Genomic DNA, 24,343 nt, shown 5'->3' with positions numbered 1-24,343 from the left:
ACTCAGCTAACAAGGGGGAAGGAGAATACCAAGTTTGCTCTTATTCTTAGAGTAAAAAGGAAAGAGAAGCAAACTGAGCAGAGCGGGTTGGAGGAGAAGAAAGAAAACATTCTGCTTTGGAGGCTGGTTACTTTCCAGGCAAAATACAGCCTATGCATAGGTCCTTTATATTTTATTCTGTCACATGGTGTCTTTCAGGAGAATAACAGTTTATTTGCAGTTGTACAGCACACATTAATATTCTGTCATGGCTGTGAGTTATATATAGAATCCTTCAAACAAATATTGATTTTTCCCTCTAATTTCTATGAACTTAACAATTAATACATAACTACAAGAGTTTTTTTTAAATGGCAAAAGTATATGTGAGGATTTTTTAACAGTTTTCACCCACTTCCTTGAATAACAGCTGCATGTTTCCAGATGCATTGATTCAGAGTCAGTTCTTATACTGCCCCAGGGCAGAATGCGTGTCCATGGTAATTTTAAGGAAGAAGTCTATTTAAGTAGTGGTCTTATTTAAATTATAAATAACCCAAAGAGGGCTGAATAGATGCATGAGTGTGCATGGTTGTGATGCTTTTTTTTACATAATAGCTGTTTGCTGGAGAGTGAGAATGAATAATGGCATCCTCACATTCAATAAATGGGCTTGTTCAATGTAATCAGAGCAAGATCAGTTGACTTCAGTGACAAAAAAAAAAACCAGCTCCAGCACAGCTAAGGGTATGTTTACACAGAAAATGAGTGTGATTGTGGTGCAGGTAGACATACCCACACTAGCTTTAATCTAGCTATCAGAGGTAACAATAGTAGTGAATACATGGTGGAGTGGACTTCAGTGTGGGCTAGTAACTTACAAGACAGCCATGCTGACACACTCTCTCCCCACACATACACACCACACGCTCCCTTTCACACTCCACCACCCCCCATTTGAAAAGCATGCTGCAGCCACTTGCACACTGGGATAGTTACCACAATGCACTGCTCTCTGTGGCGTTGCAAGAACTGCTAATGTGGCCACACCACTGCACTTGCAGCTGACAGTGTAAACACATGGCAGCACTTTCCCTGCTGCTGTCTCCGAAGGCTGGTTTAACTCCCAGCGCTCTACATCTGCAAATATAGCCAAGCCCTTAGTCTGAAGAAGAGAAGACTGAAAGAGGGACATGATATGTCTTCAAGTACATAAAAGGTTGTTATGAAGAGGAGGGTGATAATTGTTCTCCTAACCACTGAGGACAGGACGAGAAGTAGTGGTTTTAATTTGCAGCAAGGGAAGTTGAAGGTAGACATTAGGAAAAACTTCCTGTCAAGGTAGTTAAGCACTGGAACAAATTGCCTAGGGAGATTGTGGAATCTCCATCATTGAAGGCTTTTAAGAACAGGTTAGACAAACACCTGCCAGGGATGATCTAGATAATACTTAGTCCTGCTGCGGACTGGACTAGATGACCTAGTTATGTCCCTTCCAGTTCTACATTTCTATGATTCTGTGATTCACAGGAATCCCTGTCTAGGTTACAGCAGGCTCACTGGGCTGCTCTGTGGGCACATCAGTGCCCAGAATCTCCTCAATGCTGTGTGCTGTGGCCCTACCCTTAGCATGTCCATCCAGACCCCTACACCAGATCTTGTGAGGGGGTCCTCAGAAGGAACCCTTATGGCTGTCTCCATTCTGCCTGAGCTGTGGGAATCATCTTCTGGCCAGATATGGAGCTTTTGGGCCATTTCATTTTACATGGTATAAAAGGGCACAAAAGAGGATGTCATCCATTATGTCTTTCAGATTGATAACTCCTCCATAAACCATGGCTGTGGTGATGGATTTTCTTCCCTACCCAACATGTCACAGCCTCTTAGGAACCATAATTGAGTAGTTATTGTTTAAGTGACTTGCCCAAGGTCAGAAAGCAAGTCAGTGGCACTAGCTGGACTTGAACCCAGATCTGACTTCTAGTGCTTTGTTTTAGATACCAGACCGCACCATTGCATGATATTGAAGATTAACTTGGAAGCTAACTAAATACTTTATTTTTCCCCAGCTGATATTTTTGTTTACTCACAGGTGTATGGGCCGTTATCAGCTGTAGTGAGACCCATCAAAGGCTATTTCTGTTCCAAGTGAATCACTATATTACAGAGCCATAATGTAATGTTTCTTCTGTAATTGATAACTCCTGCATAAGAATTGAAGTGTTACATCTACAATCACCCCAGTGCACACTATATGAATCAGATCCTGCAGTCCCATTGAGTTCCATGGCAAAATTCCCATGCACTTCAAAGAGAGCAGGATTTGGCCATTATGTGTCTTTAATTTTTTTCTCCCAAAACTTTAAAATAATTAATCAGGTGAGCAGTGTTCAAATGCTAGCAAGGTGCATACTGACCACAGATAAGATACAGCCTGCATTTGCAAGAGAACTTTCTTCCTGCATGATACAATAATAAAGGCACAACTCCTCAGTTCTGCTGAGCCAGACCCATTAGCTTCCGAGGGAGTATGTAAAGACTTTTTAAAAGCTGAATGAGGAACTCAGGAGTTGGCCCAGTGATAGAAGTTTATGAATGAGCCAGCAAATCAGATTCACATAGAATGTTTATTGCCAGGTAAGAAATTCATATTATATAGTGAATACATATGTTTACAAATAAACATTCTTAAAAAACAAACAAACATTTTATCGTAGGAAGTATTATTGGTATCATAAACTCTGTAGTTGTTAACAAGTATTAACACGGGTTTACTTACAGAACATACAGTTACTAAAATATTTCCACATAAAATATGCTCAAGTTACACAAAAATCTGTGTGGATAAGAGTGCAGCTGAAGAGTGTATCTAAAGCATATGGATTAACAGCAACATTCCATAAAGGGTCAAATTAAGTTAGCCAGTTGTGAAGGCAATAAAGGTTACAGGAATGAAGTGAGATATTGGAGAACTTGGAGTGTGTGCAAAGTATTAGTCCATGGGCTTTATCTACTTCTCATAGGCTTAAAATAGATGATTATACAATTTAGAAGCACACTTATAGAGTGATGCCTGTATTGTCAGGATGCAAATCAGTCCTGAGATGGCTGGATGTGATCTGTCCTGTTATGTTAGCCTCTTTAAAATTTCTCTGCTCTTGCATCCTTGCAAAAATCTAAGAAGAAATACTGCCTGAATCAGCTGAATACAGTTAAGAAATCCCACTTTTGATTCACTTTATAGCATACGGTTCTTAGACTCATGGAGCCAATCATGTCCTGATACATTATGAAACTAAACTTAAAGAGAATTGACAGCCAGTGAGAATATAAATTGTATTGGGATAGTTAATTTATGACTTGGCCAAATGACTTCTTTTTTGGGAGGGAAGGGATTTTAGTGCACGCTGAAAGTGAAATACAGATTGCACTGCCTGGTGTGTCAGGCTGTTGCCACACAGTCTTAGTCTCACAACAATTATTCACTTCACTGCTGATGTGCACACATTTTACCATTCCAGGACTGCCAGCCTGCTAACTGTGCCAAATTCTGGAGTGGTTTTATTGATATGAAAAATGTATCCAAGTCATCAGAACCATGGAAAGGCGAGACCATGAGTCTGATTTTAAACCCAGACCCTTGTGATGTCTGAGGCTAGTGCAGTAGTTCCCTTTATCAAATAGCCCACCAAGAGGGGGCATACCACTAACAAAAAGCAAACGAGAAAAGACAATATGCCATGTAACATTTAATTGAACTTCGAAGGAGAACTACTGTGTCTAAAAGCAAATACAGAATGAAAGACTATAGGGGATTTTAGGTAGGAAAATTATGGTTTACCATTGGGAATGAGGGCTAACTAATATTCCTGACCTTGCAACCACTACACGGGGGTGAAACATGAATTTTCATTCTTGACAACAAAAGAGGGCAGAGAGGCTGATGGGGGTGGAACCCTTCTAATACTTTAATAAAACATGAGGAAATAAGCTTAAAAGAACACAGGTTTCACTTTGAGAAACAAGACTGTCATTGAACAATAGCAATACAGTAAAGGCACCACCCACGCTTATTTATTTTCAGTCCGAAGCAGTTGAATATAGGCAAAACATTCAGGTGAAGAAAAAGTCTTGACAGTCCACAAAGTGAGAGTTGTTACCTTCTGCCTGGAAAACAGGACTGAGGGGGAGTGGTTTTCTGATCCTGCCCCAGCCTTCCCGCACCCCTCACCCCACATTCTGTCATATGATATGTCTCTAATTTTGGAGGTTCAAAAAACTTTAAAACGAAACCAAAAATAAACTAAAATAAAAGTTTCTTGTGTTTGTTGTTGTCCTTCTGGACTCTCTGCCAGCCAGAAAGTTCCCATATGCTTTTAATTGTAACAGTCTTCGTTGGATTCACATGAAAGAGTCTTTTGTCTTTTTTATTTTATTGGTTGGTTGTTTTTTTTTGGCGCTTCATATAGTGATGTCATGAAAGTACAATAATATTAGGGCTGGTACCAAGTTATTTGCACTTGGGTTTTCACAGGTCTAGTGATTATTATTATTAGAATTTATACAAAATTCCTGACCAAAACAATGTATTACAGTATATTGTTCTCTCTCACTGGCTCTCTGTCTCAAGGCAGGAACGTAGTCTAAATGGTTTAAGCAGACATAAAGTTTCTCTAGATTGTGCTACTTCTCATCATGGATTTCAGTTTCAAGTAAAAAAAAATTAGTCACAAGGGTTTGTTTTCCAGTGTGAAATACAAATGGTGTTTCTAATTCAACCTTCAGTGTATTGCTGAATGGTATTAACCCACTCTTTGCCTTACAATTGGCTTCATAGCAGGAATGTCCAAGTGGAAGTTCCTTTCTTTCTTTACCTTTTTTTTTTTGCCTCTTTCAGTTATTTATGTGTGTGTTTTGTTTTTAAGGGATCTTTTTTTCTCAAAAGCAATCTCAAACAGTCACTTCTGTCTTGCTGTTGGTTATGAAATATGGCTGTGGGGGCAGATAGTGCTGGTTCCGAGTTGTCAGTGGGTCACTTGCTGCTGGTTCTCCTGTGCTGTGCTTCCCCTTGTTTGCATATGTCTGCTGTCGGAGGGACTGGACACTGGGGTCCCAGGTTTTGAAGTTGGAGTTGTAAGCTAAGGGGTGTGTGTGCATCTTTGAGACTTTGGATTTCTGCCCATTCTGTCTGGTCGTGCCATTGTCAGGCGTGTACGTTCTGTCTTCCTCTCTGCGCACAGGGTGCAGTGGCAGGCTCCCCTTGGCAGCCAGTTCTGCAAGGTGTCGGCGTTTGGAATAGAAGTCGTCATTGACCTTGTCAGCTGTTTGATTTCAAAAGAAGGAGGGGAAAAAAAGAAAAGGTCAGTTGAGTGCAGGAAAATATTAAACATCAATGCAGAGTTTATAGTCCATCATGTATGATTACATCTAGATCAGCTAGAAAAACAAATCTTTCCAGATGGGAATAAAAATCCCTTCTTAACATGGTTTTGGTGGGAAGATTCAATGATCTTTTCCTTAGATCTTTATGGATAGCAGAAGCCCAGGTGTTAGTGTCTTCAATATAATATTTCAACGGATTTAAATTGACTATGCAAATGTCCACCTATCCCATACATTTCTGAAAATCAAAAGACACCAATTTTTAATTCTCATTAAGAGCCTGTGCCAAAGCTCATAGAACTCAATGCGAGTCTTTCCATTGACTTCAGTGGGCTCTGGATCAAGCTCTAAATATGCTTGGCTCTGCAGGCATCACCCAGGCAGCATTCTCACTGTGTATGTTGTTTGGTATCCCTTTATTTAAAAAAAAAAAGCTGTTGTCTTTCCACAGCTTGAGACTCTGGACCAAAATTGCCCATCCCACAGAGTGGCAACCTGAAAACTCTCCATGACTAACCTTGCAGAATTTACCAAATCATCCTCACAAAGGAAGGGAGTTGGGGAACTGGCAGAGGTGAAGTCTCTCAACCCCATGAATCCCAGCGATTCATGAAGGGAAGCCCTAGTCCTGCAGAGGAGGTGTTGTTCACTACGATGATGCTTAGGTAACAGAGCTTTCACAGAGAACCCCTGTAGTAGTTCTCACAGAGGGGATATAGCAGGAATCTATACCGATTCAAACTACAGTACATGGAGTTCCACTTGGATACGGGGTCAGCAAGGATGATGCTATTGATAGTAGTGGGTGGGTCCCTGGCTCTACCTCAGTCCTGCCCTCAAACTACCATGGAAGTACATCCCCTCAGAGCTAGAGAGAAGGATCTTTTATGGGATCCTAGGGGTAGAGAGACAGTATGGCAGACATGACGACATTTCCCTTCTGATCTCCCCCATCCCTAACCTCCCAGATTTACCAGTTTTACCCCCCTCCATTTGCAACTCTACCTGTTGCTTTGTAAATGGTGAATTCGATCAGGAGCAGACTGACCCGGGGAGCTACCTGTAGTGTTCATTGTTTGTGCACATAGCAAAATTACAAAACCATTTCTCACAATTCAACCCAAATGGCATACACTGCTCAAGAGAGGCTGCTGTAGGCAGAGATGAGGTTCATTTGGTACAGCTGTGCTAGGAAGCAATGGAACCAAATGCTTTGGGTTCCTCACTTTCATGAGCACTAAATTAACTCAAATCCTGTTAAATTCTCTTAGCATCTTTCCTAAAAACTGCTTGTGGCATACCATTTCATTATAGAGGAATATCAGCAAAATACCAATATTTAGACAGGGTGCGAGTGACAAACTAAGCAAAGGGACTATAGCAAAGCTGTAGTTACGAGTAGCATGGATGTTGCAATATAATGGATACCACATTTTTATTTCAATACACAGTCAGAGGCACTTGCCCCATCATCTTTGAAAACATATCTTTAATGGAGGTTGTTTGGACTCTGCAGAATGTGCTTACTGCCATGAATGGGTACTTTGCAGCGCCATATGTTCCCCTAAAGAGGGCAGATTTGACTTTGCCAAACCATCCTTTGCACCAGCTCTGGGTGTGCCTTAACAAATTATACCTCCTTTCTTTGAAGCTAAAACCTGTTCAGCCTCTGCAAGTCCCTTAAACACCACTCTTGCTGTAAAGCCCAACATCTGCTTCCACCATGTTGCATGCTTCTTCAGCTGCCATGCCATTTTTTTTTTTGCACCTTTGCTATTGGTACAGATTCTGTTGTGCTCTATTCCTAAATATCACTAATCCTGAATTTAGCCTAAACAGTATGGAACTTTAATTCAGAAGGTGAAATTTACCCCTGTACAGAGGGCCAGCATGAAGGCAATCCATCCTCGAAATAGGGCTTCATTAGGACTTAAATGGTGCATCCTGCTTGTGCGGCCCTCTGCACAGAGGTAGATTTTACCCACAATGGTTGCTGCTCGTCATCTCAGGACATTATCTGTGTAATGGCCGTACAATCGGGTTTTCTTTTTAGATTGTAGATTTCATCACTGAAGATGTATTTTCCCTTAGATTAACTGAAATTGCTTAGGAAGGAGAGTATGCTGTAAAAATAGGCTTTACATACCTTACCTATCTCCATCTGTCTATCTCTTAATTGGCAACTGAATGCTTTCTATAATGTACAGGTATAGTAAAGAATTTGTCTTTCCTTTTAATTAAAACACAATATAGAAATAGCCTGTTCTAATTTCAATACACGATGTACCAATGCAATTACTGATAAAGCTGTAATATATTACAAAGAAGACTTGCTAGAGTTTTCTTCCTTTTACAAATCTGTGATCTAAACAGCCAGGAAATTACATCTACTTTGTTTTTGCATGACTATTGTCAGTCTAAATATGGATAGTCCTATTTATTGCAGTGTTCATCAGTATTTGTTTGGAAGAAAAAAAAAACCCTGCAGTTTCACACTGATGGGATACACAGCCCCTCGTATTAGCTTCTCATGAACACTTGTGCTGGCAAGTATTTATTTGCAAATATGTATTTGCCTGAGCACACCAGATACATTTGTGTGGCCATACTGGTAGCTTTGAGGTAGCCAGTCAGGGAGCAGGAATCACTACCATAAGACTTAGGCCTTGTCTATATGAGAAAAGTCCCACCAGTTTAAACAATTTTAAATCCATCTAATTAAACAGGTTCAAACTCCCAATGTAGACATACAACGTCAGTTTATTACATGTTTAAATTGATTTAATTTTCATTGGAAAACTACCAGATTAAGATAAACTGATTTAAATATGGGTTAGCTAGGGGTTTGGATCCGTTTAGCTAGATCTATGTAGTTAAACTGGGGCAACTTCTGTCACATAGGCAATGTCTTAGGTGATCAATCACAATATACGTAATGAATTAGAAATAGTAAATGATCAAAGTAATAATCATGACACATAATTTATGAGCAATCTGTTGGCTGAAAATGTTTGTAAAGGCCATTCACTAAATAATACTTATCAAATTAATAAAATCTGTATCTATTTGTAAATAATGAATGAACTGAAAAAAAAAGACATTAACATCATTGAGGGCCAGATTGCAATAGACTTATTCACAATGACTAACTTAACTTCATTAGTACTTCCACTTAAGTCAGTAGTAGGACTTGTGAAGGAACGGGTTTCTAAACTGGAGCCATGGTTATCAGAAATCTGGCCCTGAATAAATATGTTCTCTGTGAACAGTTTTCTGAGCTCCAGTTTTAGGTATAATCCTAGTGGAGTGTTCCAAGGTTAATACTACCCACTTCCAGATCTTCCCTTGGCTAAGTAAGCAATGCCCGAAAGAGCCAACCTTAAGTCCTTGATTTCTTTTTCTTCATACTCTTTTTGTCGGCCATATCTTTCATGCTGGAGTACTGCCTGCATTCAGACTTCTGTCAGGTACAAGATGTATTACTCAGATCTCTAGATATATTAAGATAAATGTTCTCACACAACAGTAAATTGGGTTACCATTGAAGCCTTAATAGTTAAATTGTTTAACAGGCTCCCATTGTTTAACAGGCTCCCATAGAGATGGGGAGAGCAAAGCCTAGAAAGTGCTGTGAATATGAGGTGTCTGGTGGTTTTATTTTGCTCTATACAAGTTATATGTATTCTGTGTAAAATGTGAAGCTATTTTATTGGTTGAGCTTGAAGGCCAAATAAATAAATAAATAGATTCTGCAAATACAGTTCCATTTTATTAAGTATTTCAGCTAACTAAATCCAGTGAGACCTTCTAGAGTTTTACAGAACTAATGGCTGGAAATCTGAGAATCAAGGTAAGAGTAAAGTTCAATTTGCAAAAGTTAGCCAGTGAGAAGTAAATGGGTGAAATTGGCAGCACTGGGGAATGATTGCATTTGATTTGCTTTAGGCTGCTGTGATAGCATGGGAAAGTTGGCATTTGAACCTGTACTAATCAAATCACTCCTGGCTGTCTGCTGAGAGATTCCCACATGTGCCTAACACTTTGATTTTGCAAAGAAGCCTTAGGAAGCTGCCGAGCACTCATGCTTCTTTCTTGGTTTTCTTTCATCAGTGCATGCATCTGAAGATAGCTTCTGCTATTCAGTATGAAAAATTCAAAGGCACCTGAAAATTACTGTTGGTTCAGCTTTTGACAAAATTTAGAGTTGTCACGGATGTTCTTTATGCTGTGAGATCTGCAAAGCTGTAGGTCTCTCCTAGTTTATGCTACGGTTACCATTTAATTCCTATCCTATTTTGAAAGCTTAAATTCTTTCTCTCATTTCTCAGTTCATTCTGTCATTTATCCCATTTTAAAAGCTTTCTAGAATGTCTTTGAAGGAAAAGATGTGATTGTACTTTCGTTCTTCCCTGCTATGTTAAATACTATGAAATTTCTGTCTATATTAAATCTTCTAGTTCATCCTCTCACTATCAATATGATCAGTGTTGATAGCATCTCTTGATAGTGAAGAAATGCTGAAATCAGGGTGCCTACCGTATATGGGAAAAATGTGTATTATGCCCTCTTCTCCACTCACACTTGAATAACTCAAAAACAGCTGAATAACTTTTGCTCAAACTTTTTCAAAGACAATTCACCTTCAGGCTGAAACCAAACACACAAAATTTCACCCCCAAATAATTTATTTGAGAAATTTATGAGCAATTAGAAAGAAGAAATTAGACTTAGAGTAGTGTTGGTTGCAAATTGTGTAACAGAACGATTTACCATCAGAAAATGCTGATTCAGCATAATCAAAACATTTTTTCAGGAATGGCTCAATGTTGAAATTTTCACATTTTGTTTAGACTTTTGTTGTAATAAAATGTAAAAGTAAAAACAATGAAGTTGAGATGAAACATTTTGATATTATTGAAATGAGATGTTTCAATAAAGTTGAAATGAAATATTTTTAGAATATTTCATTTTGAGAAATATTCCCAGATTTCAATTTTCTGCCCCAATCCAGAAACCAAATTTTGAAATTACAGAATTTCCTGTGGGATGGAAACCAACTTTTGACCAGCTCTAATTACAGAGAAAAATGGACTTCTCCTTACCTGTCAGGTATAGGTATTATTGAACACATCTTACAGGTAGGAAAATGGAGGCATGGAGGGATTACATAACATGCCCAAGGTAAAGGAGAATCTTGAAACAAGTTAGGGAAACACATTTTCTTCTTACCTCTGTGGCTAATAATAAAATATTGTGTTTCTATAATATTTGTAGAGCAACATAATTTCTTAAAAGCTAATTTAACATCTATAAATTCCCAGATCTTTTTAATTGTAGACTTTCCACCCTAATACATAAAATGTGTGTGTTTATAAATTTCAAAAGATATTGTGTTCAAATCATATTGGGTTAGTGTTTATTAAAAATCCTTCATATTTATTTCCACTGTGTGTCAAGTGGATCGCATTTTCATTACTTATCATCTGATAAACCTTTGTCACTATTAACAAACATACTATATGTCAGCTTCATTTTGAAAAAGCAAAAATACCAAATCTGATTTTTATTAAATTATACCTAAGGGTTCTTTTTTGTATGGAAACTTATTATCAAGGTTCCTATGCAGTCTCACACATACAGTAGGAGTGTATTTTGTGGCATGTGAACTTTGTAGCCAATTTTAACAAAAGGGGTTGTCAATATAAATTATTCCAGTGTATGAATATGCCCGTTGGTGATGGATTTTAGCCCTGTCATGAAGCATTCATTTTTGTTGGTGCTGTGTGATCACTAAAATCTCCCTTATATTTTTGTTTCAGAGTAGCAGCCGTGTTAGTCTGTATCCGCAAAAAGAAAAGGAGTACTTGTGGCACCTTAGAGACTAACAAATTTATTTGAGCATAAGCTTTCATGAGCTACAGCTCACTTATCATAGAATCATAGAATCATAGAATATCAGGGTTGGAAGGGACCCCAGAAGGTCATCTAGTCCAACCCCCTGCTCAAAGCAGGACCAAGTCCCAGTTAAATCATCCTAGCCAGGGCTTTGTCAAGCCTGACCTTAAAAACCTCTAAGGAAGGAGATTCTACCACCTCCCTAGGTAACGCATTCCAGTGTTTCACCACCCTCTTAGTGAAAAAGTTTTTCCTAATATCCAATCTAAACCTCCCCCATTGCAACTTGAGACCATTACTCCTCGTTCTGTCATCTGCTACCATTGAGAACAGTCTAGAGCCATCCTCTTTGAAACCCCCTTTCAGGTAGTTGAAAGCAGCTATCAAATCCCCCCTCATTCTTCTCTTCTGCAGACTAAACAATCCCAATCCCAACTTCATCGGATGCATGCAGTAGAAAAAACAGTGGGGAGATTTTGTATATACAGACAACATGAAACAATGGGTGTTACCATACACACTGTAACGAGAGTGATTAGGTAAGGTGAGCTATTACCAGCAGGAGGGCGGGGGGAACCTTTTGTAGTGATAATCAAGGTGGGCCATTTCCAGCACTTCAGAAGAACATGTGAGGAACAGTAGGGTGGGGGCGGGGGAGGAAATAAACAGGGGGAAATAGTTTTGCTTTGTGTAATGACCCATCCACTCCCAGTCTTTATTCAAGCCTAAGTAAACTGTGTCCGGTTTGCAAATTAATTCCAATTCAGCAGTCTCTCATTGGAATCTGTTTTTGAACTTTTTTTGTTGAAGAATTGCCACTTTTAGGTCTGTAAACAAGTGACCAAAGAGATTGAAGTGTTCTCCGACTGGTTTTTGAATGTTATAATTCTTGATGTCCGATTTGTGTCCATTTATTCTTTTACGTAGAGACTGTCCAGTTTGACCAATGTACATGGCAGAGGGGCATTGCTGGCACATGATGGCATATATCACATTGGTAGATGCGCAGGTGAATGAGCCTCTGATAGTGTGGCTGATGTGATTAGGCCCTATAATGGTGTCCCTGAATAGATATGTGGACACAGTTGGCACTGGTCTTTGTTGCAAGGATAGGTTCCTGGGTTAGTGTTTTTGTTGTGTGGTGTGTGGTTGCTGGTGAGTATTTGCTTCAGGTTGGGGGGCTGTCTGTAAGCAAGGACTGGCCTGTCTCCCGAGATCTGTGAGAGTGATGGGTTGTCCTTCAGGATAGGTTGTAGATCCTTGATGATGCGCTGGAGAGGTTTTAATTAGGGCTGAAGGTGTTTCCTAGTGGCGTTCTGTTATTTTCTTTGTTGGGCCTGTCCTGTAGTAGGTAACTTCTAGGTACTCTTTTGGCTCTGGCTCTGCCTAATCACATCAGACTGGGAGTGGATGTGTCATTACACAAAGTAAAACCATTTCCCCATGTTGATTTCCCCCCACCTACTGTTCCTCACGTGTTCTTGTGAACTGCTGGAAATGGCCCACCTTGATTATCACTACAAAAGGTTTCCCCGCCCTCCTGCTGGTAATAGCTCACCTTACCTGATCACTCTCGTTACAGTGTGTATGGCAACACCCATTGTTTCATGTTCTCTGAATATATGAAATCTCCCCACTGTATTTTCTACTGCATGCATCCGATGAAGTAAGCTGTAGCTTACGAAAGCTTATGCTCAAATAAATTTGTTAGTCTCTAAGGTGCCACAAGTACTCCTTTTCTTTTTCCTTGTATTTTTATCATCTTTGCAACTACAGTTTGACTTCTTGCTCCTTCTCTAAGGCAGGGGGAAGAGAAGTTGGAAGGAAATGATACCTGATCAGAGCTGTTTCATGTGTAGCACAAAGCCAATGGGCCAGATTGTGACTGGCTTTTCTGTTACTGTGCATGAAAGTGGAGGACACAACTAGTCCAAACCTTTTCCTGTGCGTATATGTGGCAGGGTGGACTAGATCCAGGCTCATGCCCTGAGGCTCATGCCAAACCAACCAAAAGGGGGCCCACATGAAAAAGATTGTGATTGCAGGCATATCAGCCAGAGAAAATGGGGCACGCCCAACAGCTGGGTGCTGACCCCATTACATTATGGTATCAGAAGCGGGGATGTTTGGACTGACCCTGTGTAAAGGGGGCCAAGTCAGGATCTTCAGATCTAACTTGTCTAAAGAGGGCCAGGTCAGAATTAATTGTTTTACTGGGGCAAGATTTTAACTGTTTTATTGTGTGAGGCCAGAGCCAGAGGTAGAGGACAAAAGAGGGCCAGAGACGGAGGTAGTAGGACCAGTGGAAGAGACAGAGGCCGTAGAAGGGCCAGAGGCAGACACAGCAACAAAACAGTGAAACCAGAGTCAGATGCCGAAGGGAGCCAGAGGTGGAGGCAAAAGCGGTAAGACAATGAAGCCAGAGGCAGAGGCCAAAGGAGGGCCAGAGCCAAAGGCAGCTGTGGAAAACTGGCAAGATTTTAATTATTTATTGGGCAGAGGCAGAGGCCGAAGAGAGCCAGAGTAAGAGGTAGCCCAAGTGGAGTACACCCTGACTAATGCGGGCATGAGAAAAGACCACTGCCCCAAGCCTGTCTAAAGGGGGAGGTATGTGGCAGGATGGACTCGGTCCAGAGGCCCCCTGCTGGAGGCCTCGTAGCCCTGAATCATCCTGCCTCTGAAAAGAGCAGCAAGAAGTCCTCCAGGCAGCCTAGAGCGGCTGCAAACGCGTGGCCAATCAGAGGGGCTGATGGAGCAGCCAATCCAGAAAGGCCCTATATTAGACAAGCAGCAGAGCAGAGAAGTTCAGTTGCTGGCTGGAGCTTGAAGAGTGAAGACTGGCTGAAAGTGCAGCAGAACTGCAGACAGGACTGAAGCCCAGGGAAGGCTGCTGAAGACCAGATGCCTGGCTGGAGAGTAGCAGCAGGACCATGAAAAGGTCAGTGTGGGCAGGCTGAGTCCAGGACTTGGCCAGACCAGGCGAGGGTACCAAGATGGGTCCTGTTGGTCTAGTTGAAGAGTGAGCTCAGGGAACCCTATTGAAACATCACCAGCTGTAGGTACCAAGATGGGCCCCGGCTGGGTGGTTGAAGAAGGCAGTGCCTCTGGGAAGAAGCCTAAGAGCTATGGTCCCATACCAGGTTCATGATAAGAACTTGCGACTGTATATCGCGGAAGGGGGGGGGCAGTGTAGACAGCTCGGTCGGAGGGCTGACCAAGAGATCCATCAGCCAGAGGGTGCTCACGAGAGGTGGGTGCTACTCCATTAAAAGAACTAAAAAAAAAAAAAAAAAAAGCATGCTCACACCCAACCAACCAAAGGGGGACTGCCTGCAAGAGGTGGATGCCACCCCATGAATAAGACTGTGATTGGCCAGAGAAAAGGGGGCACGCCTGAGAGGCGGGTGCTGACCCCATTACATTATGCATGACAGCTGGACACAATTGTAATCCCCACACTAGAGAAGTACAGGGGCTACTCCTTTCCATACACCACTGGATGCAAGGTACTCAAGGAGGACAAGGAGAGAGAGGTCCTTGACCCCATCTCTTAACACATGCGCTGGCCTTCAGAACCTCCTGGGTGGAGATGGGAGGGTATGCTGCACTCCCTGAAGTACTGCAGCAGTGGTAATGCTGTACCTGGGATCGTGTGGTTCCTATGTGGCACAATCAAGCCCTAAGTTGGGTAAGAATGTGAGGCCTATATGAATAGTCCTCCTGTTGTTATATTAAATGGTTAACTCTTTCTGGTTAACTTAAGATGCAGTTATGGTGTAAACTTGTCCCTTCTTCTCACTTCTGTGCTCCATGCATGGATTTATGGTGCCTAGGATTTCATGGACCCTCTGCTATGAGGTGTAAAGGGGACCAAAACTGAGTAAAAATTAATCTCCTAAACCTTTGGAAGGGGGACTGCTCTTCCTATTTTCCAGAGCTTGTCAAAACCCCATCTGGATACCTCTTTGCAGTTGGCGCTTCATAGGTCAGAGATATCACTTGGACGTCACTCTGTGAAGCACGGTTCCCTGGGTACTTCTGCTAGTTTAGCTGCTGTGTACTCCCGGTGGAACAATAGGATGTTGATGTGCTGCTAAGGGTGGGAGAGCCACTGAACTTGCAGCTAATCTTAGATCTGTAGGTTGGAACTTCCTTTACCTTCACATACTTAGATACTTCAAATTTTGGAGGTTGTACCTCTTTCTTTATCTGCACCCCCAATCCCTTCCCTCTAAAGCTCCCATAGATTATTATCCTTCTGTTCATTTTACCATGGGAGGGTTTGACACTTGGTGGAGTGGGGTTGGAGGGGTAGTCATTTAAATGGTTCACACTTTTCTACTGTGACTCTGTACATTAGACATCACAGCTTAATATGACTGAACTATTTTTCCAATTTGATTGTTGTACATCTAAATCAGCTTAAAAACTACCTAAATATAGTAGATGCATGAGTGCACCTTGGGATAAATGTATTATAGATACAGAGCCATCCCTGCGTCCCTCAAAATCCCATTTTCAGCTGTTAATGCTATGTATAACTGTGACATGTCAGCAGTGTGTTTGATTGCACAGTGAAAGACATTGATGATCAAAGCTAGTCTTGTAAATCCTTTTCCATCTGTTTAAAGTAGGCTTCTTTAAAAAACAACAACAACAAAGAAACTTGCCTCAATAAACACAGACCAAAAAAGGAGGATAAATAGTGTAAAAAATCTTTTGGCAACTCTTAAAGAGGCCAATATTCCTGCATGTTATAGCTCTCCACCTCAAAATGTGCACATCAACAGGGCAGAAGCATGAAACTGAGAGCCACTAAATATTTCCAAATATATTATAACTGCAACCCAACTATGCTACCCCTAACATGCCAACACCTGATGCTAATCTGTTGCAGAAACATATTCACTATTCAGATTTTTCTAGCCCTCCCCTTTCTTGAGGGGAGTGGGGGGAAGGGAGAAGGATGAGAGGTGATTTCATATCAAGCGAAAATATAAAGCATGTACATAGTATATGGACGCTTGTGCAGTCTTTGAAAACTGCCTGTTGAGTATACCTGGGTGGGTTCTTTATTTTAACCTGTCACTGTAAAGGTCTTGTTTACTTTTGTGCACACAATAGGGTTCCAGGAGATCTGGGATTTTGCTCCAGATTCTGCTACTGACTTGCTACATGATCTTGGGAAATCACTTAACCTTTGCATGCCTGCATTTCCCCAGCTCTAAAATGGGCTGTTAATCTTTAACTACCTCCTCAGAGGTGTTACTAGGATTAATTGCTATTTGTAGAGTTCATTGAGCTCTCAGATGAAAGGTCCTATTATAAATTATTTGTATTGAATATATTTTGTATGCACGTCAGTAAAATAGGATTTAAAGATATCACTGTCATATTAGCAGAGAGAGAGAAAAGAATTGGAATCTCAGAATCGTGTAATGACTATGTACAATAAGAGCTTTAATTCTGAGAGTCACCCCTTTGCTTTTCCTGTTTCTAATATTAATGGTTAATTAGATGAATTTTGACAGTTCAACATTTTTGTAAGATTTTTACCCTTAAATTTAGGGTAGTCTGTGGTACTCCTATGGCCCCCACCACTGTAATATTTGAATGTCTCATTGTCTGTAATGTATTTATCCTCACAACGCCCCTGTGTGGTAGGGAAATGAGAGAGGCTATGTGACTTGCCAAAGGTCACACAGGAAGTCTGTGGCAGAACAGGGAATTGCATCTCTATCTCCTGGGTCCTCAGGTAGTGCCCTAACCACTTCAACATTCTTCCTCTCTTAGTGTACCCATAAACATAATGATAGCATTTGGGCTTTGATTTCAGCTGTTGTTACTCACTGCTATCAAACCTTAAGATAGGAAACTTGCATACCTCTCCAAGTAAAGAAGTTGAAAAGTCCCCATAAGATGGCTCAAGGAAAGACTTAATAGTGAGGAGCCGAAGGAGATATTCGAATCCTGCCTTGGCTTATATGTTACTGTGAGTTACTATAACCCAGTCAACTTGATCTAGTGTTAAATATTGTGACTGCCTCTGTTTACTTGTCTGAGCTGAAGCTAAAACAATGTGTTTAGAAGCTGCCAAACTACTTGAGTCCTGTTCTTTTTAGGAGCTTTTACCAGAGTTCATGTGAAAACTAATGCAGAATTAATTCTGCAAAGGATCAACCCTATAGTAATGTAAAGTTTCCTATGCTGGGGGAAAAGAAACATGTGGACCAAATTACAGTTTTGGTTCAGCTTCACTGAGTTCAGTGGGATGAACTTTAAAAATAACTTAAAGAAATAGGGCTCAATTCTTTTTTACGTCCAGGCAGATAGAACTAATACCCAGAGAACAGCGCTTGGGCATGCAGGGGTTCCCCATACAGCATGCAGCCAGTATAACAGATCTGGTTGGCCCGCCTTTGTAATTGTCTGGCATAGGGGGACCTGGAAACCAGAATGCAGTCTCATGTCTGGAAGTTGAAAGACCAGCTCCTTTCAAACAATGGTTGTAGAGGAAAAGGAGGATAGGATATGTCTTTACGTGCGCAGTGTTGCCCAAGGGAGGAAGTATGGCTGTGGCAGCTTACTGCTCACCAGCTGTTCTCATCTGTGGAATGGCTTCTTGCTAGCTTTGTTGCAGCTGAGCACAAGTTAGAGCAGTCGTGAGCTAGACTGAGAATACAGAAAGTGAAAAGTGGCTTAAAGTCATCTTTGCCTCCCTCCATTTCCATTATTGTACTGAGCACAGCTTGGCAAGAACCAAGAATTCAGCCCATGGACTGCAAAAGATTGATCCCCCCCTACCCCCCCTTCCCCCCCTCCCCGGCATTTTCTACTCTGCGTTTTCTCTCCCAGCAGTTTATTTGTAACAGCCTGCAAAGAAAGATAGCATATTGTGGCCACAGATTATTTTCTGTGATCCTTATTAATGATAGGGATATTGGGTAAGCAACTAATATATAATGCTCAGAATTTGATGTAAATGAGTTTCACAGGGTTGGTAATCCTACTTATGTGGCTCTGTTATTCCTCTTCTAACATACTGTACCACTTTATCAGTTTACTCATTTCTCGTACTGATCTGGAGAGAGACCAAGCATAAAAAGACACATCAAATCATTCTTCTCCTCCACAGACGCTGTTTGAAAGGAGCTTGTCCACTTCCAGACACAAGACTGCATTCTGTTTTCTAATAAAATAAATTGCTACTTTCATGTGATGAGAAATTATTAAACATAAATATGTAGGCCCAAGCTCTTCTCCTATTCTATTGATTACTTTTATGACAGCTTTTGAAATGCTCAAGAGGCCAGAGAATGTTTGGTTTTGAAATACAGTAGGAATATTTTAGAATCTGAATGTAATTAGACTTGGTAACTAGAGCCTGCAGTCTCCGCAATGTTCTCTGCACCAACTGCAGACAGTGAAGTCTGCTGCTTGGCTGGTAATTCTGAGACAGAATTTTATTAACTCCTCAGGCACCAGACATAATGCATGAGATTTTCCATTGCACCTTGCTTGGTAGGTAGCAAATCACTGGAGCCTGAGACTATCCACATGTCCAGAAGCAGAAGTGCCCCTCTTCTGAACATGTGCCAAGAACTATAGACACCAAAAGGGCTAATTATTTCTAGTATTTTTTTTCTTATTCTTTTCCAAACACTTTGTAAGATCAGGCAGGTTTCTCTCTGTGGACATGTAAAACAACTTCTTTTCAAAAATTTTTATAATAGGCCACATAGGATTACATAATTTTAAATTACAGTGTTAACAATTTTATTTTACCAAGTAATGCAGTGGTGTCATCCTTATTTACCAATCCAAGTATACTGGCTACAGACATTGTATACTATTTTGAGATTAATAAATTACAAATAAATATCAGTTGCAACCAGTGTTAGGAAACCAGTGCATTGAATACAGATTTATCATAATCAAGAGACTCTGGCTTCCTGGAAGCAAATAATGCTGCACTGAGTTAAACTAATAAAATAGTAGCTTTTGCCAGAGGTTTGAAATCTGTTGATGGACAGAAATGCATTAAGCCTCACAGCAGACTTTATAAAGGGCAAAATTTAAGCACAGCGAGATTGTTACTCGCTCAGTGTCAAATAGTGAGTGAAAATCTGAGAACAAAATAAAGATTTCCACTTCCCTGCTCTAAGCACATGGGTTAGGTTTTCCAAGGTACATAAGGGAATTAGGCACCCAGTTCCCTTAGGCTCCTTTGAAAATTCCAGCCAATGGGTATACTGTCTCTCTCCTTTCACAGTGAATATTAACACTTATCCTTGCATGGAATCTACAACTGGGAAGTAAATTACCTGCCAAATCATGGGATGAGTTTCACTAAAAAAAAGTCAATGCCAATTACAAAATATTTATTTCATAAATTAATAGAGGTTGAACATATTTTTCTCAGTTTTCTGACAGCCTTCCCTGCATATTAGGGTATAGGCAAAAATATTACCATTTGAAATACAAATCAACAATCCTGTCCTGCCTGAAATAAACTTCCACTGACTTCAATGGGGACTAAATGGACTGCGGAGTAAGTTTACTACAGTTAACATAAGAGAGATTTCCAGATTTCTATTAAAAAATCTTGTTCCTTCCCTTCTTCAGTGATCTAGATCTGATTATATTTTCATTAGATAGCTTCTTAGTGCATCTCTAGCATATAAATAAAGAAAAAACTTTATTGCACCAAAAGTTTGTAGCAATCCTTTTATGCATGAACAAATCTTTTAAATGTTAAGTTCTGTAGCTTAAATAATAACAGTGTTCCAGAACATGTTTCAATGACTAAAAATGTATTTTTGTTTCCATAACATGTATTTGTTAGTTTTTCAGTCCATAGTCAGATAACAACAAATTTGGTCTTACACTCACAGGGCAAGGACAATTCCTTACCATGCAATTTTGTCACATCAGTCCTAAAATTTGACTAAGTGCTAAATTTCAGTTTAACTTATGATTTCAAGGACCTTTTTGTTTTCAGGACACCTGTTGTGCACTTTTGTTAAAAGTGTAAACGTCTGACTGCCATAGTTCACTGATTCCCAAACTTTTTACTAAGGTGACTCACCAACTACGTGTTCTTCTTTTATGACCTACCATTACATATATGCATCTTCTGCTCTGGTATCGCAATCCTATTCCCAGCCAATTGCAGTGGGGCCTTGGAAAGAGGAGGGTTGGAGAGTGAGCTCACCTCACAGTGGTGGCTCCTGTCCCACAGGGCTGGGCCTGGCTCTTCACTGTGGGCATTGCAACCTGGTGCACAGGGTCACAGTGTCACTTAGTGTGGCCTGGAGAGGGAGCTGGGCCCAGCCCCATCAGACAGGAGCAGCTGCTGCAGAGTGAGTGTGGGTTGGGCTTGCTCTCCATCCCACCACACCCCACTTCCAGGGCTTCCCCTCCACCCTAGGCCAGGAGAAGAATATGTTTGTTTAGGGACCAGAGATGGGTTAATCTGGCCCAGAATATGGTAACCCATCTAGTACCTTCCCTCAACCCACTAGTGGGTTGGGACCCACCATTTGGGAAACACTGGCCTAGTCGGTTACAAATGTTACCGATTGTCCTGCTGTGGCGACACAGAAGCCTCAGTTCAGATCTATCAGCACAGTTTATGTAATTCACACACAAGATGCTGAAATAGGGTTGATTTTGTTCTGTTCCATTAGTGGAGTCACTCCAGATTTACCCTATTGCTTCCGAGAGAAGAATTTGACCCTCAGGCACTTAGTCTAATTGGTATTGATTAAAATGAGAGCTAAACTCACAGCAATATTATAGTTGTTTTTGCAAGTATAGTTTTCCTTTGATCTTTTTATTAACAGCTACAATTTCAAAGAACCTTTTAGTCACCACTGCTCTGAATTGAAGTCAGGTGGCTTCTTAAATCTTAACTGTTATAAAATTAGTTCCAATAGTTGTTACTTTAAAAAATGAGAGCGATGTTGAGCAATAGCAAGGAAAATGTAAATTTAAAGCCTTAGCTGGACCTCACACATTTCTTTCTGTCTGTCTGTCAGTTTTGCACTAGAGTTATATGAAACTTTCATGATGAAACTCTCTACCTGGGCAGAGTTCTCCAACATTCCTGAATCTTTCAGCAAAGCAGGGATGTGTTTTTAAGCAAAACCCAGGGTGAGTTTCCACTGGATCTTGGTTGATTTACAGTTCTGGGAGTAAACCATATTGAATTCTGTGGTTACTGATTTTATGTGACCTTTTCACCCCAAGTCAGGCAACATGTGGAGGCTTCATCTGAATTTTCATTTTGTTTTGGGGGTCATTCCAACCCCAAAAGCAAAGCAAAACTTTCCAACCCCTGGGAACTGAACCCTTCAATAGCTTTAACATAGAGAAAGAATAGTGCAGAAACTGAAAAGGAGCCACCTTGGCTGAACGGGTTTCAGAGTGGTAGCTGTGTTAGTCTGTATCAGCTCGTTGTTTTGGCTGAACAGTTAGTCTCCTTGGCTGAAGCTCCATTTAATCACAAGAGAGGAGCTTGTCATTAGAGCTGGGGGGAGCAGGGAAATTTTTGTTGAAGCTGTCAAAACTGTCATTTTGTCAAAATTGCTGTGTTCATCAAAACGAAATGTGTCACTTTCAACTAAATGTTGTTTCTGGGGGGGGGGGGAATGAAACAAAGCATTTTGATAATCTCCAAATGGCCCATTTCATCATTTTCAGAATGAAACATTTTGATTTTTTCATAGTGAAAATACTTTTTGAAACCAAATTGTTTCATGTAAACATATTTTTAAAACATGAAAAAATCAAAATCCGAACAAAATGTTTTGATTTTGTTTATCAAAACAAATGTTTTGACCTGAAATGATTTTAAATTTCATCTCATGGGAAATTTTGAAATATTTTGTTTTCATTCCATTTCGGAATTGTGGAATTTCCTGTGAAATGGTTCCCAGCTAGCTGCTCTTATCATGTAAGAGAGTCTCCCCCTTCATAAGAAGTCAACTCCTCTTCTTACTGCCCACTGAGGGTAGTAATCATAACCATTAGGTCATTCTTCTACACTCACCACTCATGCAATAGAAAAGCCCAGGATATAGGATTATATTTTTGAAATGGGCAACTGTATCCCAAACCAATTTGTCTTCCCTGATGTGGTGCAGTAACTCCCTGTGGTTTGCAGGAGGAAACACTTTTTTCATAATAGTGGCTTACCTGGCTTTCTGGGGCACATAAACTTTCTCCTCCATAAAGGCAAGAAATCTTATCTAAAGTGATACTATGATGATGTGATGTGACTCTCTGGTTTATGCTACAGATATTGTAGTGGGGGTTTTAGCTGTTGTAGTCACATAGCTGCTAATTCAGAAAAATTCAATTTTTAGGCAAAAAAAAAAGTGGGAAAATTCATTGGGTGCCTTGCAAATCATGTTACTGCACTCCCCTCCTGCCCCCCTCCCTCCAGGCTTTTGTTATTACAGTATAGGCGTAAATCTCTGTGACTTCTTACCTGTGAGATTTCTTTCTTATACTCATTAGCTCCAGTTAGAACAGCCTTTGCAATACCGAAATGGCAGACTGTTAACAGCTGCTATTTATATAATATTTACAATAAAGGGTTCATTCCCATCATTTGCCTAATTGCTCTATCTGGCATTGTTGGGGAGGAAAAAACCACACAGCTGATGTCAGTGTGCATCATTGTACAAAGGTGAAGACTGCTAACGTTTATCTGCATTTGGGTTTTGATTTCGGTTAGAACAAAAGAGCAAAAGATCCTACAGTACCTTTTGACTTAAGTGTCATCACAGGAAAATCACCATCATACCCTCCTAAAAAATCAAGACATGCTAGTATGTTTGTTCTATTTCATATCACAAACATCATAAGCACAGTACACTGAATCCAAATAGTTTAAAGATAGACACTATTACACTCTGCTTAGGACCTGATTCTCATACGCCTACTCATATTCAATAGTACCTTCATCCACAAATAGCCCCTTTGAACTCAATGGAGCTACCTTGATAAGTAAGGTGAGTATGGGAATTGTAATCTGTCCCTTAATGAGTTTGCCTCCCTAAGCCAGAATTCTCCATTTCGCTTCTCACAGTACACACCTGATTTTAAATGCTAATGAGATATTAGGTTTCAGAGTAGCAGCCGTGTTAGTCTGTATTCGCAAAAAGAAAAGGAGTACTTGTGGCACCTTAGAGACTAACAAATTTATTTGAGCATAAGCTTTCATGCCGATGAAGTGAGCTGTAGCTCACGAAAGCTTATGCTCAAATAAATTTGTTAGTCTCTAAGGTGCCACAAGTACTCTTTTTTTTTTTTTTATTTTTTTTAATGAGATATTAGAATCCCTCTCATACACTTTCATTGTCCTCCTCTGTCTTAACTCCAGCACTGTACAAGATTTAAATTAGCGACCTTCTTTAAAAGGTTGCTTTAATTTTCACTTTTGAGGACTTAAAAAGAAAGCATAACTTTAGATCGAAGTTTCGCACAAAATATCATACGGTTATCATGACTTTTACACAGAGTGTAAATAAAGCATATAAAACCAGTGTACTGAGAGCCCCTACTCATTAGAAACTATTCGTCTATTGGGTAAAGTTCTCTTCTGCATCTTTCCCCATTCATCCAAAGTCGACTATTTCAAAATACTTCAGCACTTATGTAGCAGTTTTCATCTTAAGATCTCAAAACACTTTATAAACAGTCTCTGACAAGCCTCATGAAAGCCTTTTGAGGTCAGTTTTCCACCCTTTTCAAAAATGGATGGACTGAGAGACTGAGATTTTCAAAAGTCTCCATAATTTGAGACCCTACCTACTTGTGGCCCAATTTTCAGAAGTGCTGAGCACTCACAATGGGTCCCTAAAGTCAGTGGGAGCTGTGGATGCTCAGCAGCTATGAAAATCAATTCCTACATGTCTCATGGGGGAACCCAAAATGAGTGAATTCTTTTTGAAATGTTGGTGTAAATCACTTGACCGGACCCTGTGAAATCCCGCTGGGCTGGCAATTGGAGTGGGAGGGAGGAAACCATGTTTTTATTTGTAAATGGAGCATATACAAAAGGAACTGAATTCTGTTC

At 40.4% G+C, this 24,343-nt stretch overlaps 1 protein-coding gene across 2 annotated transcripts in view; it reads right to left on the bottom strand.

Moving 5' to 3' along the window:
* Nucleotides 1–4,345: 4,345 nt before the first annotated feature.
* The window catches only part of SHISA9 (shisa family member 9), a 249,914-nt gene continuing 229,916 nt past the window's right edge, over nt 4,346–24,343 (bottom strand). Inside the window, exons 4-5 of one of the 2 annotated variants that reach the window (XM_043493851.1) lie at nt 23,028–23,072; nt 4,346–5,300 (exon numbers count right to left, since the gene is read on the bottom strand). In XM_043493851.1, the coding sequence (XP_043349786.1) occupies nt 4,930–5,300; nt 23,028–23,072 (416 nt within the window). In that variant the 3' untranslated portion in view covers nt 4,346–4,929. The remainder of the gene's footprint in view (nt 5,301–23,027; nt 23,073–24,343) is intronic. The other variant, XM_038419502.2, reaches the window with a different exon arrangement.

The sequence above is a fragment of the Dermochelys coriacea genome, chromosome 10 (assembly GCF_009764565.3).
Source record: "Dermochelys coriacea isolate rDerCor1 chromosome 10, rDerCor1.pri.v4, whole genome shotgun sequence".
NCBI lineage: Eukaryota > Metazoa > Chordata > Testudines > Dermochelyidae > Dermochelys > Dermochelys coriacea.
The sequence above is the reverse complement of the archived record's forward strand: the minus strand, read 5'-3'. Positions and strand labels throughout refer to the sequence as shown.